Source organism: Protopterus annectens, chromosome 6.part0 (genome assembly GCF_019279795.1).
Source record: "Protopterus annectens isolate FY-2018-M chromosome 6.part0, PAN1.0, whole genome shotgun sequence".
Taxonomy (NCBI): domain Eukaryota; kingdom Metazoa; phylum Chordata; order Ceratodontiformes; family Protopteridae; genus Protopterus; species Protopterus annectens.
In genome coordinates this window covers 1927757661-1927771729 of record NC_056737.1, presented here as the reverse complement: position 1 = coordinate 1927771729, position 14069 = coordinate 1927757661, and the positions used below count along the sequence as shown (strand labels likewise).

Genomic DNA, 14069 nt, shown 5'->3' with positions numbered 1-14069 from the left:
TTAACCACTAAGCTATAGTACCAGTCAGTAGCAGTTTAGAGGTCAATGTCAAATACCCAAACTATAATAAATGTTTTAAAAAGTGGAACACCTTTTAGTCTTATGACTCTTCTTCCCCACCTGTGAGTTAAATCCATTATTTTAAATAGAAGACTCTTGTGTTTCTGGTAGTTTTTTTTAACAGAATGGGTGAAGGGGTGGGAAAGGTTAACAGAAGAAATGGGCATGTGTATATTTTAGGGGGGGGGCAATAGGTTCCTATGCAGAAGATGTGGCACTGCACACAGACTCTGAACAGGAACTGCTGTAAATGACAGGGCACCAGAATGCAAAACAAAAGGTACATGGGATGAAACAGAGTATGGGCAAGTCAGTGGTTCCGACAGCAAATTGGGAAATCAGAAAAACCTGAAAACTGAGATAGTGGAACAGGTTAACAGCTTCAAATATTTACAGGGAGGTGCTGACTGTTTAGAAGGGAAGTGTGAAAGAGGAAGTCAAAGTTTGAATCAGAGTTGCTAGCTTCAACTGGCACAAAGTATCAGGGGTAGTTTATGGCATAAGAATGCCAAAGAAGCTGTAAAGTAAGGTATCCAAAAAATGTGACCAGGGCTTTTATGTGTCACTGAAAGCTGGGCAGTGAAGGTAGTGCAGCTGAAAAAGTTTGAGGTGCTGGAGATGAAGTACCTGAGATGTGTAGTAGGATGCACAATGTGGGACAAATTAAGTTAAAGTAGTCCCAATTACAGAGAAGGCCAATGAGAACATATTACTGTGGTTTGGTGGAATGAGCTCAAAAGTAAAGAATGATCTGGTAAAACAGATTTGGAAAAAATAAGAAGAAGGCAAGAAGAGACACAGATGTCCAACCAAGAAATGAATGGACTGTGTGAAAAAAGACCTGCAACAATTAGGCATGACAATCCAAAAAGGTAGAAGAATGGCACTGAGCAGAAAAAGGTGGTGACAGCTGACATGGTACCCCAACCCCATCAAAAACGTGAAAAGGGGGGTTGTTGATGATGATGATGAATAGGCATCATCAAAAAAGCTAACAAAACATCAAAATATACAATATAACTTGCTTTGTTTCTTATAATTAATAGAAAACATGTCTGAAAAAAAGAGATTTTTTTTTTCTTGGGACTCTACTGTCATCAACTGGAAACAGCATTTATAAAGATACCTGCCATATCAATCATATTGTAAAATGATTTATTAGCCTGTTGAGAAATCTACAGAAACATTTTCATATTTAAAGCCGGAATATGAGTCCTTTATGGCTGATAGTGTACTTGAAGCATCAAAATGCTTCATTATCAGATGAGTAACTGCAGTTAAAGAAAAAGAATGCCACTCTTCTTCAGTTATTTCATAAATGGGTGTTAGAAAAAGTCTGTTTGGGATGGATTATGTTATATAATATAAGGGTGTACATTTAAATGAAAATAAATAAATACATACATAAATAAACAGTTACGCTCTAAGAATAACTCTAGAGAACTGAACATCAAGGGTGGCCACCTTTTTAAATGCACATACTGGGACATTTTTCATGGAAATGTGACATTCTGCAGAACAAACCATACCTATAACAATTATAAAGAACTGGGCTGCACTGTTTTGCCAAAATAAGTGTAGTTCTTATTAAATGTCAGTTATACTGTTTCATATAATATGTATGCTTTTCAGATACAAAATACTTATTTTGTGTGACTATTAAAGGAAGCTTAGGAAATGTTTTTGTTCTAAAATCTCCGGACCTTTGCCATTTTTTATGTTTGATTTTTCTGCAGGATACAGCTGTCCAAATAGAAATTGCCCTACATAAACAGGGACAAGTGGTAACCACAGTTATTTTCCAATGAGGGGATACATCTGTCCTTCACTAACAGCCCATACATTCCAGTAGCTGACATCCTACCAGTGTGAAAACAGAAGTGTTGTCAACAGCATCCCATCTGTTGTAGATTCATTTGTTTACCAGGTAAACCCTGGCCACAAAGGGCAGTGTAAAGTTAACATAGTTGGACAGTTATAATAGCTAGTCAACCATTATGTTTTTGAAAGGTGGGAGGAAACTCACACAAATATTGGCAAATCCACACAGCCACTGAGAGAATATCAAAAGCAAACTCTTGACTCTAACCCTGTGAGGCAGAGACCTTCACCACTTAGCCAAAAATGCTGCTCATCTTAAGTTTGGCAGTCAAGATATCATGTAAATAGTTGTACGAGAAGGAAATTATGTTTCCAGAATAGAATGAAAAGTTAACTCAAAGAAATATTCAGAGCTACATTCTAAACAAGAATAGTACTTTATTACACTATCTAATAGCATAAAATGTAATTTAGCTAGGGGATGTAACGTCACAGTTTACCACCACTAAAGGTGTTTGGATTTGCAAAGTGACAGTGTGCATGAGTATAGCAACTAAGGTGTGAAACAGATTTTTTAACAAATCATATAATTTACAGATATTTAGCAAAGACTCTAATCATGTAATCTACAGTGTAACAACTTGTTACCTGCCACTTTTTATAATATAATTAAATTGCTGTTCAGGTCAAACAGGAAAAAAATCAAACACTCTAATAAGGGGTTTAAAGGGGAAAACTTCAGCTTCAGCAGGGTAAATAATTAAATTAATTAAAAATTAGTTTTCTGATATCCTCAATATGATAAATGAAAACAAGAAGAAATTAAATTGTAAATGCAGGGCTGCCTACATTTTAATATATTTATACTTGCAAATTATTTTTATATAGTTGGTTCTGCATTTATTCTATGTATATAAAAGTAAATTATATATGTGATAAGAAAAGAAAGAGAACTGGTGTATGATTTGTAGCTAAAGAAACCAACAAAGTGTCAAGATTTTCATATTAAAGTAGTTTACACTAGAAAACGTATGCTGGAAATGGAAATTAAAACCATTGTTTCAGAGTTTCAATGATATCTTTATAAAAGTAATTTGCTAGCTTGACTGGGCTGTGAAAGTCAGAAAAGAATGTATACAGTATATGTCTGATGAAGTGTCTTGAACAGACATGAAAGCACTAACAGTTTTTAATTTGTCTAATTAAAAGTTTATTTACTCCCTATTGGCTGTGTTTGTGACAAACAAAAAATGATTGACTTTAACAATTGGCTTTGTTTCTGGAGTCATTCTAAGGGATCTAGTACCTGACAGCCTGGGAAGATATGATCAACAGACAATGATGCTTTGCTAGAGATGGCCTGCCTCTGTCCCTCTTGGGTTTCAGGCTTCTGGCAAAGGCCCTTGCCTCCCCTATAGTACCTTTTTTAGGAAAAATCATAAGGTTGATACTACGAACATAAACATTTCAACAAAACGCAAATTAAAGGTCATGCTGCTAAACACTAGGAGTCTAAACATGAAACTGCACGCATTGCAAGCATTCTTAACCCTGGAAGATGTTGACATTTGTGCAGTCACAGAAACCTGGTTCAAAGCTGCAGAGAGCACCTCAGTCATACCTGGTACTCATCCTATCACACATTGAGACCCCAAACCGTGGGCCGCAATGCCAAATGAGGTGGAGGTTCAATATATATATCAAAGACATACACCTTCAAGCTGGTTAAACAGTATGACGCAAAGGAGACACTTCAGGTGCAGTTAACCATTGACAAGACCCTTATTCAAATCACAGGTAGCTACAGGCCCTCAAATTTGACAAAAGATGCACACTCCACTATCTGGACCTCTTCAAATCTATCAAGATTCAAGCATTTACCCTGATGCTGGGCGACTTTAACTATCCAACCATAGATTGGAAAAACTACTCATGCCAGAACACAAATGCCCAGAGATTCCTCGATTTTATCAATGCAAATGCCTTGGAACAGCTAGTTGATGCTCCCACAAGAGGTGATAATATCTTGGACTCAGTGTTAACCAACATGGGTAAACAATGCAGCATCCCTGCAGTATCATCCTCTCTGGTAAGATCCAATCATAAAGTGGTCACTTTTGAAGTTACCATCTCCCCTGACCCCCCCCTCTAGCTAGGGTCAAACAAAAATACTTCTCCAAAGCTGATTACATCCTCCTGAGGGATGATATAAACAGCTTCATAGCCCCCTCCCTATCTGTAGGAACTGGCACCAATGTCCAAATCTTCACCAAAGGACTATACAAGCATTTACATAGATGCATGAAATCAGGAATACCCGACAGGACAAAATCATCCTCCACAAGGAAGTAAACCTGTCTGGTGGACATCTGCAATAAATAAACTATATAACAAAAGAAAAAAATTGCTGCCCAGGACCAAGAAGGAGCAGGTTCCGAATTCGAAGCAATCTTTCCTTAGCCTGAACAAACAAATAAGAGCACTAGTGAAATCCTCTAAAGCCAACTTCAAGTCCAAATTGGCCACATCTACTAGAGACAGTCATAAGGCCTTCTTCACATATGTCCGCAGTCTCAAAGGAAGCATCCAGATCAGTTCAGAAATGGTGGTCAAGGACACCACATACACAAATGCTGTAGATATAGCCAACCTACTGGCTGACAAATTCAGTGAAAACTTCTCCCCTTTGTCCCCCCATCAGTAAATCAGGACATACCCAATACCTGCTCCCCTCCCTTTATCTCTAGGGAACAGGTCATCACTGCCCTCACAAAGGCAAAAAATACAGCCTTCGTGGAACCCAATAACATCCCAGGCTGCATCCTACATGAACTCTTGCATGAACTTGCAGCACCATTAGGCATCCTATTCAACCAAAGCCTGAGTACCGGCTTTGTCCCAGCCGAGTGGAGGACAGCCACTGTCATCCCTTTACACAAAGGTGGAGCATCCACAGATCTGGGAAATTATAGACCCATCAGCCTAACTAGCCTGATCTGCAAGGCCATGGAATGGATTATCATGGACCTCATTAACAGGGACATTGGCAACCTCCAAACATTCGATCCCACACAGTTTTGCTTTGTCAAGGGGAGGTCATGTCTGTTAAATCTGGTCAACTTCTTTGAGACAGTCACCAAAGCCATGGACAAGGGGAAGATGGTTACACTGCCTACCTTGACCTGACCAAAGCCTTCGATACTATTTCCCACTTGGGCATAATAGACAGACTCTTTCAACTAGGCATCAATCCATATTTTTCCAGATGGGTAGCATACTGGTTCACTGATAGAACCCACCTAATCAAACTAGGGGATGACACCTCAAGCAGTAGACCCGTAACAAGCGGCATACCCTACCGATTGGTCTTGAGCCTTCTGTTATTTGGGATATACTTCTCTGATGTGCAGGCCAAAACCATATGGCTATGGCTGACCACTTTTGCAGATAACTACAAGCTGGGTGCAGTCATTAATTCCTCAAGTGAGGTGGACGTCCTCTAAGAATTTCTCACCCAAACAAATGACTGGTGCCAGAAAATGGCCTCAAACTGAATGTCAAAAAATGCATCTTCTTCATCCCCTTTGGGGAGAGTGACATCCCCATATATTATCACATTTAATAACAATGTCCTAAGCATGCAGTCAGTTGTAAGGGATTTGGGCACCCAGGTTTATACCAACCTGACTTTTGACCACCATGTTGCTTCCGTTGTACTAAAACCTTTCTACATGACCCACCTCATAAGCAAGAGTATCTCATCCAGCGACAAGGAGGTCATAACATCCTTGTATTCTTCACTTATAAGGCCAATTATTGAGTACAATGCCCCCTTCAGCATGTACTTCGCAAAGCACATGCAGCAGCTGGAGAGACCACAGAGGTTCCTCACCAGGAGAATGCAGGGCCTAAAAGCCCTGTCCCTCTACTTGGTTTCATACAGACTCCTCAGAGGTGACCTCTGTCTGGCATACAAAGCAATCTCAGACCCTGCCTTGATGGGCCTGCTGCATATCCGCAAGTCAAGCTCCACTCAAGTAACCCCCTCGTGCGACAGTATCCTGGTCTGTGGCATCAATAGGATTTGGTGGGACAGATCTGTGTCCAAGAAACTCCCCCATCTATGGAACAGACTTCCTTTCTACATCAAGCAGAGTACCTCATTATCCCTTTTTAAGCACAGCATGGATAACTTGATGGAAAACAGAAAATTCACCTCTGGAATTCCACCTGTGTCCCTGCTTGGTAGGGGCTTTGGGTGCTGACTTTTCTAAACATGGGTTAAACTCTTGGCTAGGCTTATAAGGGCCTCAGGGCCAATAGCCTAGCAACTTCCTATGATCCTATGCTGCTTGCCTACCTCCAGGAAGAATAAATGGTCTGTAAGGCTCTCATCTTCTGAAAGACCACATTCCCTACACTGAACAAGTATAGCAAGGGGAAACCAATGGCAACTGAATTTAAGGGGGTGGCAAAAATAAACAAAAAAGAAATGACCAAATAGAATTGATAGATAACAGTGTCTCAGAAAATAAAAAAATCCTGAGCATGATTCATAAGCATGTTGTGTACTACATAAGTCTAATGCATAGAAATATGTTTTCTAAATTGCCAATTGCAATTCATATACATTCATGTAACAATGCTGTAGAACCTGAACTCCTTCAAAACCAACTGAGACAGTGCATTTATGTATACAGCTAGGCAACAGAACATGAGTGATATAGTCCCCACAGTTCAGAGACAGACAGAGGGTATATCAGAGTCAGTATGGACGACTGCTTTATATTATACAATACCAAGGAATACTAAGCAGATGACATCCAATGAACAGATATCAGTATTACATGCATTAATGGCAATGTTACTAGAGTGACTGTAGCACATCCACATACAGCCTTCAGATCATCACAGGTACATAAAATGCAAAAAACACAGATATGTATGTATTGCCACAGTAGTACATGGCAACGCATGCACATAGGCATTACATACAATGGCCAGAAAAACTACAGCTGTAGATACTACCACTTGTTCCATGGTACTGGCCAGCTACACAGCTGCTCCATATACTAAATCCATCATGTAAGAAAGGCCAGTTAGCATTTGTTACATTGCAGGGCAGTAATGTCAGCCAGAGAGTCAAAGGCACAATGACTGTGGTGCCACTGCTAATGCCAAATTAAGGAAAACTGATTTAAAATGTTATATATTTTGCCTTTTCTCTTTCTAATTTCCTACTGGTATCACATTTGGTCTCCAAAATGTTTGTTTTCTGTAACCTGGGAGAGTGTGACCTTCTCCCTTGTTAAATACAACAAGGCATGTTAATATGTGACATGTCTTTAATATGCAGGTCATAACATATAATGAGAGTTCAATTTGAAAACATAGCTGACTAGAACTGTGAAAAGAAAGCAGACATTAAAATGCAGACAGTTAAAAGATATATCTTCTCATTCCTCTGCACAGATGATCTCTATTGTATCTGGCCTGGTGTAATTAAGCTTTTGTTCGTTAGAGGTGTCAGAACTTGTTTAATTACTTTTGCTATGGGAAAGCAAAACAAGTAAGAAAAAGCTGATGTAATGTTTTCTTCTAAAGAAAGGGTAATGGCTTTAGAGGACTGAACTGGGCTGTATTAATATTTGAGCCTAGTCTTTAGTCTTCAAAAAAAGATACCCAATGCTGAGAGTAAGAACACTTCAATTCCAAAAAACTGGTAAAAACAAATAAAAACAGGTAAGCGCTTTCACAATTGCTCGCTTCTTTAGACCTTAACCAAAAGCTTAATAAGCGAGCAATCGTGAAAGCGCTTACCTGTTTTATTTGTTTTTATCTGTTTTTTTTTAATTAAAGTGTTCTTACTCTGAGCACTGGGCATCTTTTTGTTTGCTGGACTTTGTTTTTGGATATCCTAGATTCCACTATGTTCTTTTGCTGTAGTCTTTATCCGTCCTCATCTTTGCTTAGAAAATATTGAATTAGCTTTCCTTGTAAGTTTGCAATCTGTTATTTCTGCCCGTTATCTTCTAGGGAAAAAACAACAGTAAAGGGCTCATTATTCTTTAACTAAGAGACAGATTTATATAGGTAACTTAGACAGAGGGTTTTCTTTCCTGTTTAACTAAATTTTATTTAAATTTTCCAAGTACATTTACAAATTCATTTGCATATTTAGCCTGTAACTCCACTGTTGTCTTATTAAGTAAAATGTATTCACTTTTAAGCTCTAGAGGTATTTATTACAAGCTGCTATTCCCTGATTCCACTTGGCTATATAATTTAAGTGTACTACTAGGGTAAAACATTAAAGGTGTATGATTTCATATTTGGCTTTTAATTAAGAGCAGTAGATAACTAGATGGCTTAAGACAAATCTTAAATGGTAGCAGCACTACCATTCCAAGAACAAAGCTATGGTGGTTAGAGAATTCTGCCAGCCTTTTCTGTAAGTTAGGTGTGTGTGTGTGTGTGTGTGTGTGTGTGTGTGTGTGTGTGTGTGTGTGTGTGTGTGTGTGTGTGTAAGTAAATAATATTGTGTATGAAAGGCAGTTGATGTGGGTAAGGGGCATTGGAAGACACTATGGTTCACAGAAACAGTGGTGAGAAAGCAGCTATATCTGAAGGTGGTCTGTGTGCAGTCTAATCTTGGGCTGAAAGTTGAAAGCTCCTACCCATGACAGCAGTGTATATCTCCCTTATGCTCTTGGGAATATATATATATATATATATATATATATATATATATATATATATATATATGTGTGTGTGTGTGTGTGTGTGGATTCACCATGTAATTTCAAAATACTGAAATCCTGTATCTCAGTATTTCAAAATTACATACCCGAACATACTAAACACCAAAACCCTAAAACCTGTCGGTACACTACATATATAGCACACACAAACACATACATACAACTACCCCCCCAACTCAAATATAATACCCTATACTACACATAAGCAGGAGGGCAAGCCCCCATACACCCCCCATGTGGGGGGTTGCACCCCCCACTTATAAATACTAACTCCGAGATTACACAGACACACACAGGTAACTCACTCCCACACATTGTACACACCCTCACACACACACATCACAGTCAAAACACACACTGACATACACTAAAGCCCCTAAACAATGCACACACATACAAACATACCCAAACTCACATCTTACCATTCACACACCACAACACCAGAAGCGCTAATTCAAAATCTCTGTACTTCGGGATTTTGAATTTCGTGCTTCTGGTTTACTGGTATTTCAGGACTAATTACATTTGGTTGAAAAAAATTTCAGGCAGCCACCTTCACTGAAAGCTCATTTGATTGAAAGCTCATTTGGTTGAATTCCATTTTGTCGAAAATGGAATATAGCCCCTGCCCCACTGCAGTGCGACCCTGGAGTAAGAATATAAAGTTAGGGGGTGTGTGGGGGCACAGCCCTCCACATTTTGCAACTAGTTTTTACTGATGTTATATGTTTCAATGTATTGTTAATGGATAGACGTATATCATACTTCATACACTGCACAATTATGTGGGGGACTATGCCCCTCACACCCCCAACACCCCCCCCCCTTACTTTATATTGTCACTCCAGGGTTGCACTGCAGTGGGGCAGGGGCTATATTCCATTTTTGACTGAATGGAATTCGACCAAATGGGTTTTCAGTGAAATGCATTTTCGGTGAAGTGGGCTGCCTGAGATCATTTTTGACCAAATGTATTTCGACCAAAAGAAGTAGACCCTTATATATATATATATATATATATATATATATATATATATATATGTGTGTGTGTGTGTGTTCATTCCACATTTGCCTATCTTATACCATGTTTACATAATACATATAGCATAAATGCCCAATGTTTGCAGCTTATTTCAGGAGAGCAATATTTATTTGCATTTCCACTTATTCTCACTTCAAGCATAAACACAATATCCCCCATCATAATTTGAACTTTATCATTCTATCTCCAGAATTCCACCTTTACACATGCCATCATGTATTAATCCCCATATGCAAAATTCAGGGTACTCCACTTTCCTGCTCCTCAAGTTTCAGAAGTTTACCCACATTTTGAGTATTGAGGTAGACTTGTGTACACTTTCTTTTTTGTACTAATGAGGCTGATGCCAGCTAGGACATTTTTACTTGTATTTCTGGCAGTATGTGCTTCCATTCTTCACATTTTTGGGTGGCAGCTGTATGATTCAAATCCCATCTGTGCCACAGATCATCACAGTTTGGTGACAATGACCGTTTTCACATTTGGAGGGAACTTGCTTAGGATACAGGGATTGTTTTTATTCATCTTAATCAGTTTTATTACTAAAGGTGCATGTAAACTCAGCCACAAGTTTGGTTTTGCACAGTAGTTATTTTATTTTATAGTTAGTTTAGTTTAGGAAAAGACTCAGAAAGTGAGCTGCTTTAGCAGTTATACTAAAATATCAGTAGTGCATGTAACAAGAGTGCAAAGCAAAAGGAATCCAGCATGAACAAATGCCCTAAGATAAGCATGTGCCAGTTTTGTTTGCAGCCATATGGCAGCCTGGTAACAACCTAGCAGAAGCTGTTGGTTTGCAGGAAGGAGACAATGGGCAATCTGTTTCTTCTTAGGAAGACCTGAACACCCAGCTGGAATTAAAGAGACTGACACTTGAAATGAAACATACAGTACTTGCATCAGCAGGGAGAATGCAGCAGATGGAGATAGAAAAAAAAAAAAAGAAGCAACCCAAGTGTGAATGAGAGATGATTATTCTTCAACAGAATCATGTGAGTCATGGGGAGGGGGAAAGCCAAGCACTAGAAACCTAAATCAGCACAAACTGTTTTCCTCAGCATAAAGAGGAGAATTAATTGGATAGCTTAGTACGGGCATTAATAAAGGGGATTGGGCTAGATTTTCAACTCCCTTGCTTATGTGTAAAGCAATGCACACTGTTTCTAAATTTAATGATGTTGACTATTTAAATTATGCCAAAGTTAAAGAATGTTTGCTTGTATGTTTTAAACTGAGCCCAGGGATGTACAGAAGGAAATTTAGAGAATTTAGAAGAAAGGCAAATGAAAGTGTGACTGAATATATTGTGAAAATCAACACTTGTTTTCATAGGTAGGTGAATGGATATAAGGTTATCAGATCTGAAATGCTTGCAGATCTTTTGGTAAGGGAACAAGCCCTCATCACTTTGCCTGAAAACACGAGGACATGGCTGGGAAACTGGGAGTGTAGCTCTGTTGAGAAGATGGGGAGGAAAAGGACCTTTAGCTAACAGGTTGCTACTGCGTGAGGGGCATCCAGCACAGTACATGAGTATAAGAGAATCCATGGGGGCAGCCTAGGCCATCACAGCAGGTTGCACAAAACAGGGAAACCATGGTTTCTGGCACACAACCAGGGTTTTGGGTTAATGGTTTCAGAGGTAACTAAATGAGGCATGTATGGTCTTGTTGTCTACTGAGAACAGCAGGAGAATAAACGTCTCAGGACTCATCAAGTAAGACCAGCCCTGCGACAATGGTGAGTGTTGGTGAGACAATAGCTAAACCTAACTATATCAAAAGTCTGTATTTATCCTGGTAGGGGCACAGCCTCAGACATGTCCATACTCAAACCTGTAGTAGCCAGAACTACATGGACTTCAGCAAAGCCTATGACGTGGGCCTAATTAGAAGGCTAATCAGGGACTGGGGAGAGGGCCAAGGCTGGATAGCTGCATGACTGAATAGCAGTACACAGAACTGTGTGGTGAGAGGCACAATATTGGGGAATTAAGACAGTGACTATGGAGTACCACAGGGGTCTGTCCTAAATTCAGTACTTTTTAGGGTGATTGTCTCGGATGACTTCTACAGAATAGAGAACAAAATTTCCTACTTTGCTGATGATGTAAAGATAAGTTCAGCAGTGTGGGTTGGGGGATGGAGAGTCTAGCAACGTTTGAGAAAAGGTTGATCAAGGTTGCAAATATGGCAGCTGAGGTTCAGTACAACAACATACTGTACTTATGGCACAGCATCTCTGGATGAAGTATCATCTGGGATGAATGAAAAGGATCTGGGTGCTGATCACTACTGGATTTGACCAGTGTTAGCAGAATGATAGGCCACTGGTAGCAGAAAAGAGAAAACTGCAGTGTATCCTCAGGAGGACAGATTCAAAATGCAAAGAGATAATGTGTCCACTCTAGTGATTCTTGCTACTGTGAACAGTATTCAAGGCCATATACAGCCAAGGACATCAGACTTCTGGAAGGAATCCAGAGGAAAGCTACTAGAAAATCTGTGGCATAAAGGGAAATAAATACAGCCAAAGGCTAGAGGAGTTAAGAGTTCATCTCACCTGATACCAGAAGAGAAAGAAAAAGAGAAAGAGAGAGAGAAACAGGATATGATATTGTTGCACAAAATGTCACGGAGATGTGATGGGATCATTCTGAACAGGAAGAAGAGGGAGTGGGGTACATAGAGTAGATTGTATGGACCAACTATGTTCTGGATCTCTGGATATAATTTTTCACAGCCAGGGATACGGACCCATGGAATGGAATACTGTTCTACTGGAGTGAGTGACACAGAAGGAATCCACAGTGGCATTCAAGAGGGTATGGGATAGCTGGAGAAATGGTACAGAGGAAGATAAAGTTGGAGGAGAGGTAGAATGTTAAACACACTTAAATGGCAGTCTAGATATATTGTATTACCCCCGACTACCCTTAAGCAAACATAATATATTGAAGTCTCTCATAGAGCTACTGCAAGATGAGTTACTGTCTAGTTTATGAAGAAGAGGGCAATGCTAAGGTTTCATGAATGTATTTCTGACCAGTGTCATGTGAGTGTCCTCAGTGGCCATTGCTAGAATCTGTTTTAACATTTTATTTTTGGAAAAATCAAACAGTACCAGAAAATATAGTAATGAGATACGCTTGAAATTAACCACAAGTGGGACTTTCCTGGACAGCAGAAAAACATTAGTAAGTATATAATGCTATACAGTTATTATATCAAACAGTAACATCATTGTGTGTATGTCAGCCATGTTAAGACATAAGTATCATTAGTAGAAATGAATGACTGTATAACAGCAGTAAGGCATCCCAGTGTTCTGTGAAACTGGGTTATAACAGCACTCCAGGGGAGGATGAAGCACTCACCTTATTCTTCAACTGTCCTTAGAAGTGATACAGATAGAGACTCACAATCTACCATGTCTTATTGCTTAATAAACTCCCATCAACCAACACCTAATGTTTTCTTGTACCAAGCCACGTGCATCTTACCTGCCAGATGTAGAGAATGTAGCAGATCTTGTTGTTAACTTTGTAGGTGTAGAGTATAAGGTAACAATCTCCACCATAGAAGTGCCCTAGCCACCTCCTTTCCACAGGGACCAGTTCCAGGTTTTCAATCCTCCAGACCTAAAAAACAGACAAGAGAATAATGGATGTTCTGCATGTCATATATAGCTAAATAGTGATAAAATTATGCAGACACCCATCTTATTTACTGTCTCAATGGCAGACAGCGTTATGTCCCCTCTGGGCATCCTAGCTGATCTGGGTTTGCATATCAGGCCTTGGTACTTGTGGTACTTGAACAGCTGACTGTAGAGTGACAACAGGGAGTGGTCTGTGCAAATCTGCCCATCCCAGCAGGAGTGAGGGACCACTTCCATTCCTAATTATCAACAGCCTTGAGGTCCTTTATAAATAAGCATTATAATGGAGATTTTTTTTTCTGTCAGGTATAGCAGCTCTTATTTTGTAATGTGTATATATTCATCATATTGATCACTGTAGCCTTAGTTATATGGGTTATATCCTGCCAAGGATGTAACAGGCAGCCATTTTCTAAAGCTTCAGGGTACCTTCCACATACCCAGACTGATAGACAGCTTGAGCTGAGTTGTCTAAAAGACAAGTTTGGGTGCAAACCTTTTAGAGCTTTACTGCTGCTGAAGAGTACTATCTGAGGTTTTTGAGGATCAATGGTCAGCTTGTACTTTCATTTGCTGGGCAGATATGTTCCCTCTAGGAAAACAAAACTTCCATTTTCTTAATTTTGTTGATATTTTATTACTTTCCTGTATAGGAAAGTTATTTTATATCTGGGAATCTTGTGTTTTAACAGACTGCCTTGAGAATGTAATGCACTTTTAAAATG

The 14069-nt window shown here is 39.3% G+C and overlaps 1 protein-coding gene across 1 annotated transcript in view; it reads right to left on the bottom strand.

The window, feature by feature from the left end:
- The window catches only part of VIL1 (villin 1), a 397885-nt gene that overhangs the window by 145805 nt on the left and 238011 nt on the right, over positions 1–14069 (bottom strand). Inside the window, exon 12 of the mRNA XM_044075234.1 lies at positions 13187–13324. Coding sequence (XP_043931169.1) covers positions 13187–13324 — 138 coding nt within the window. The remainder of the gene's footprint in view (positions 1–13186; positions 13325–14069) is intronic.